Source organism: Echinops telfairi, unplaced genomic scaffold (assembly GCF_000313985.2).
Source record: "Echinops telfairi isolate 266 unplaced genomic scaffold, ASM31398v2 ScPeMD7_12;HRSCAF=54, whole genome shotgun sequence".
In the NCBI taxonomy this organism is placed as follows: domain Eukaryota; kingdom Metazoa; phylum Chordata; class Mammalia; order Afrosoricida; family Tenrecidae; genus Echinops; species Echinops telfairi.
The window spans coordinates 3,086,849-3,092,442 of NW_022103909.1; the positions used below are offsets into that span (position 1 = coordinate 3,086,849).

Here is a 5,594-nt window from a genome sequence, read left to right on the forward strand (position 1 = left end):
ACATCCTTGGAAGCCCTATAGAGAGTCACTATGACTCAGAACTGACATCTAGCTGGCAGTGGGTTTTATTATATTAAAGAGGTATAAGCGTTCATTTTCACTATTATTTTGAGTTATTATGTAATACGAAGTGGAACTCAATCCTAATAAATAAACAATTTCCTAAGGAACAAAAAAAAAAAAAAGAACTCAATGTTTTTCTCTTTAGAATGAAGTTATGGGGTTTAGGAAGACGATGTCCGAGGCAAAATGCCAGTGTTAACATATCCTATCCTAAGTACACCCTTGTGCTCATTACTATGGCGGGTTCATCTCTTTCAGGGCCTCTCAATTTACTGAGCAAAGAAACATATCCAAGGAGACTCCAAAAAACTTTTGGGGGGAAAAAACTTGTGGGAAAATTCTGCTATTTTCAATTCCTTGAACTTTTGGAAGCCCCTCGTCTGTGTACACCAAGCCATGTGCATATACACAAATCTAGAAATATTTCAATGTCACCATTTCAGCTACAGTTAGAATGGTACATTGCATCTGTTCTTAATGATGTCCCCATGGATAATTCTAGTTTCCTCTCCTTGCTCACTTGCTCACTTCCACCTTTACAGTGAGACGTCCCTACATTACTTAATTCCAAAATACGTGTGGCGCAGGATCGGAATTGTTAGCCTAGGTTCCCTATGGGTAAATCTTTATCAACCAAAGCACAGTATGAATGTGCAAATCTTTTGTCTTCAGTTTCCCCAACTCCATTCGCTTCAAGGTTACCTAGGTCAGGACCTTTCCCCCAGGCACCTTCAGGAAGGCTGCGCAGACATGCCAGGGTTCTTGTCATGGTGGGCAGCCCTTGCCACAATCCCCAGACCAAGTGATTTTTAAAAAAATTTGCATGTATTAAAGTTGGCTCTTGGTGCTGTGTGCTTTGACAAGTGTAAAATGTCATGTACCCACCATCACAGGGCCATGCAGAATAGTCCCCCAGTTCTCAAACCCCTCTGAGCTTTACCCCTTTATCCTCCCCAGCCCCTGGCAATCACTGATCATTTTACGGTCTCTCCTGTTCAGCACTCTTCCAGATTGTGAGATAATTGGAATCAGAGAAGACACAGGCTTTTCCAATTGACTTCTTTCACTTAGCCATGTGCATTTAAGGTTTCTCCATTCTTTTGGTGGCTTAATAGCTTTATTTCTTTTTTATTGCTCAATACCATTCTCTTTGATGGAGGTACCACCATTATTCATTCACCTCTTGCAGGACATCCTTGTGGCTTCCAATGTTTGACAACTATGATTGAAACTGCTAATAACCTTTGTGTGAAGTTTTTATTGTTTGGGGGTTTGTTTGTTTTCACGTGGACATATGTTTTCAACTCATTTGGGTAAATACCTAGGAGCACAATTTCTGGATCATACAATGAAGTCTATGTTCACTTTTTATGACTTAGCAGCTGATGGGATGAGGCTGTCTACTCCCGTAAAGAGTTACAGCCTTGGCAACCCACCGGAGCCCGTCTTACAGGGTTGTTGTTGAGTCGGCATCGACTTTGATGGCAAAGAGTTGAGTTTGTATGTTTACCTTTGTAAGACACTGCCAAAGATTCTTGTCAAGTGACTGCACCATTTTTCATGCGTCCTGGTGTCCTTTGGGTTGAAAGCCCGACATAGGAGGTAATCCCTATTCCCTGCTTAGACTCGGGTCCCCACCCCTCCCTCTCTGGGGGTGGTTCTTGTTGCTTGCAAGCTGAGTGACTTGCCTGGGTTAATTCCCTGGCGTCTTTCTCTCCCACAATGTTATCGCTGATATCTCTGCGTAATTCCGGCACAGTTGTTTTTGACATGTCTATAGCCTGATTGTTGCCTTTTGAGGAGAAAAATTTGCTGAATTTTTCTCTCCAGTCATTCCAGAAATCCTCCAAAATTGTTTTTGACTTTTGTCTGTTCATTTGTGATATAGTGTATATTTGTGAAGTTAAAATTTACTAATGATGTGGCGAAGAAAGCTGATGGTGCCCAGCTATCAAAAAGTATAGCGTCTGGGGTCTTAAAGGCTTGAAGGTAATCAAGCAGCCATCAAGCTCAGAAGCAACAAAGCCCACATGGAAGAAGCACACCAGCCTATGCAATCACGAGGTGTCGAAGGGGTCAGGTATAAGGCATCATCAGAACAAAAAATTTTACCATAGTGAATGATGGGGGGAGTGTGGAGTGGAGACCCAAAGCCCATTTGTAGGCCACTGGAGATCCCCTTGCAGAGGGGTCTTGGGGAAAAGACGAGCCAGTCAGGGTGCGATGTAGCAACGATGAAAAATACAACTTTCCTCTAGTTCCTAAATGTTTCCTCCCTGCTCCCACTATCATGATACGAATTCTACCTTGCAAGTCTGGCTAGACCAGAGGATGTACACTGGTACAGATAGGAACTGGAAATACAGGGAACCCAAGGCAGATGATCCCTTCAGGACCAGTGGTGTGAGTGGCGATACTGGGAGGGTAGAGGGAGAATAGGTAGGAAAGAGGGAACTAATTACAAGGAACTGTATGTGACCTCCTCCCTGAGGGACGGACAACAGAAAAGTGGGTGAAGGAAGACGTCAGACAGGGCAAAATATGACAAAATAAACAATTTATAAATTATCAAGGGCTCATGAGGGAGTGAGGAGCGGGGAGGAAGGGGAAAAATGAAGAACTAATGCCAGGGGTTTAAGTGGAGAGCAAATGTTTTGAGAATGAGGAGGTCAATGAATGTACAAATGCACTTTACACAATTGATGTGTGTATGGATTGTAATAAGAGTTGTATGAGCCCCCAATAAAATGATTAGAAAAAAAAAGTTACTAATGAATCTCTATCTGACAGTTCTCCACTAGTTTAGTCTAAATGACATGGGCTTCAGCACAGAGAGAGCAGGATACGAAGGAAGAAATTAATCTGATGTCTTGTCTTCTTCTAGCATATAGAGGGACTCTGTGGAAATCTTGGAAAGAAAGAGTTACAAAGCGACCCGCGACAGCCAATGCACTCAAACCAGACCAGATGATTGTCGATGAATTTACAACAAACACGAAGGTTTCTGAAATCCAAGATATGCTACAGGAACTCGTGGGTTCTTCAATGTTTAGTAAAATGGAGAACAATGCCATTAAATATATATCCTCAACAATAGTAAACCTTTCAAAAGCTTTGAGGTCAGTCAGCGAAGAGTTAAGAGAAGGCCTCCAAAATGCCAATATCCTTACAGATAAAGTCAGAGAGCAGGAAAAAGAGCAGCCCACCAAGGAGATAATTAAAGATCTTAGCGGGCAGAACGAGCTGCTTCAGCAGCAGCTTCAAAGAGCAGAACAAAAATGTGAACAGCTTCTTCGATCCAAAGCTATCCTGGAACAACAACTACACATGCTAACATCAACCGTGAAAGTGCTTCCTAAACTCTCTCCACAGGCATCTGTGTCCCTTGTTAGAGGGGACGATAAGGAGGGACGTGTGGATAAAGAGGACAGTATTTTGGGCAAGGAATTAGAAAGTGTTGGAGATGAGGCCCAACGAAAAGGGACCAGAAGCTCGGGGGTCAAATGGGAGCCAGCTCGTGCACCTACAGTCCAAGATGAAGACACTTTGGATTCAGATGAACAAGAACGCACCCTAGCTGACCAACAACAGAGAAGATCTCTCGGCGATAAAGCTGGTATCCTTGAGAAGGAGAACACTGATCAGTCACCCAAAAAAAAGCACTCAGAGAAAATATCTGTCGATGCATCCTTTGGACCGAAGTTGAGTGATGAGCAGCGGGCTGCCAAAGGCAAGCCGAGTCACATCCTGGACGCACAAGCGCTGGGAAAGAAGGGAAAGTCCCTTTCTGAAGCCAAATCGAAGACAGGGCTGGAATCCAGAAGCCAAGTCAGCTCCGTGGACTTCTCCGTGACTGAAACAAAGCGGCCAAGTGGTAAAGGGAAGGCAAGTGCTTTGTGGGACGCAGGCAGCATCCGATCTGATTCGCAACCTGATAGGAAATCCGTTTCTTCAGAGAGTAAGAGGGAATCCATCACTGAAGAACCAAGGAAGGGCAAAGCAAGCAAAATTGGCCGTGCAGGGCCACCCAGGCGAGCCCGTTCCGAGAAAGGGAAAGGGAAGACACCCCTCGTCTCTCCAGAAGAAAAACCGGACGAGAAAAAGGTGGCCGAATCAAGCAACGGCAAAAGTGATGAGAGTAATCTCGAAGAATTTCAGAGGACTATCATGGCCTTCCTAAGAGAGAGAATCGATAACGCAGGGAAACCTGTAGACCAAAAGGCAGGGCTGGTGGAGGAGCTGTTCTTAAAAAAAGCAGAAGCCCAAAAAATAGCAACCATAAAGACAAAATTGGAGGAGTATTTCCAAAAAGTGTCTGAAGTCATTCTTAAAAACCTGAAGAAATATAGAGATTTAAAAAGGGCCAGACCATCGGGAGAGAAAGTTAAGCAATCCAGAAAGCTGTCAGCCAGTGCGAAAGAGGAAATCAGCGCCTTCCTCTCTCAGGAGAACCTGGATCCAGTCATTAAAAACATACTACAAATTATCTTGTCCGAAGTGGAAAATGAGAGAGATTTTCCAGGACAGGCAACATCAGGGAAAGACAAGGAGACGGAAGAACAAAGCCATCAAAAATCCCCAAGTTTGAGTCTCAAATATCAGTTTCCCAGAGAAAAGGACATCTCCCAGGAGAGCGATGATACCCCAGACAAGAATTTGGAGAAGACAGGGCTCCAAATGAAAGAGAGGAAACAATGGCCACAGAGGCACAGGCTCTTGGAGAAAAAAGAGACAGAGAAGGAACAGAAAGGCGAGAAGCAAAAGTCGCCGGAGAAACTGCAGCAGGTGCTGGAAATAAGGAGTCCCTCGCTGAAAGATAAAGGGGCGCCCAGGGACAGGGAGGAGCCCAGGAGGCAGACCCAGGAGGAAGTGAGGCAGCTGGAGAGGAGACCATGGGAGCAAGCAGAAAGCACCGAACAACGGAAGGGCAAGGGAGGGGACCACGAGAGGCAGAGGCAAAGACCGTCCATGGGTCAGGTGGTGACCGAGGAGCGAAAATCTGCAGACCTAGAAGAAATGGCAGCACGAAAGTCAGTGCTATCAGCAGACAGCCCCAGGGCTTCCAGGAAGGCGAGCATGCGCACAGACGCCTCACAGTTACACTCGAGAAGAAAGAGCCGGAGAAGCCTTCAGCCATCGCAGGGCCTTCCTTCCGAAATGCTCCACGTACCCATCACTCCTCCCGGTTCCACGAAATCCTCCTCAGCTGAGAGTTCTGTTCTTGGAGACTCTCCGACAAGGTGGACCACTCTGACTTCCGACCAGGCCAAAGAGATCGCCCTCCCCCCTCAGCAGGTCCAAGCATTAGGGATCACCCTCACCCCCCAGCAGGCACAGGCACAAGGGATCACTACCACCCTTCAGCAGGCTCAGGCCCTGGGGATCACCCTCGCTCCTGAGCAGGCCCAGGCACATGGGATCACCCTCCCCGCTAAGGAGGCAGAAGCACTGGGGATCACCCTCACTCCTCATCAGGCACAGGCACAAGGGATCACCATCACCCCTGAACAGGCTCAGGCACTGGGGATCAC

General features: G+C 46.1%; 1 protein-coding gene across 1 annotated transcript in view; it reads left to right on the forward strand.

Moving 5' to 3' along the window:
- Positions 1-5,594, forward strand: part of FAM186A (family with sequence similarity 186 member A) — a 70,723-nt gene that overhangs the window by 34,546 nt on the left and 30,583 nt on the right. Inside the window, exon 4 of the mRNA XM_030884749.1 lies at positions 2,948-5,594. Coding sequence (XP_030740609.1) covers positions 2,948-5,594 — 2,647 coding nt within the window. The remainder of the gene's footprint in view (positions 1-2,947) is intronic.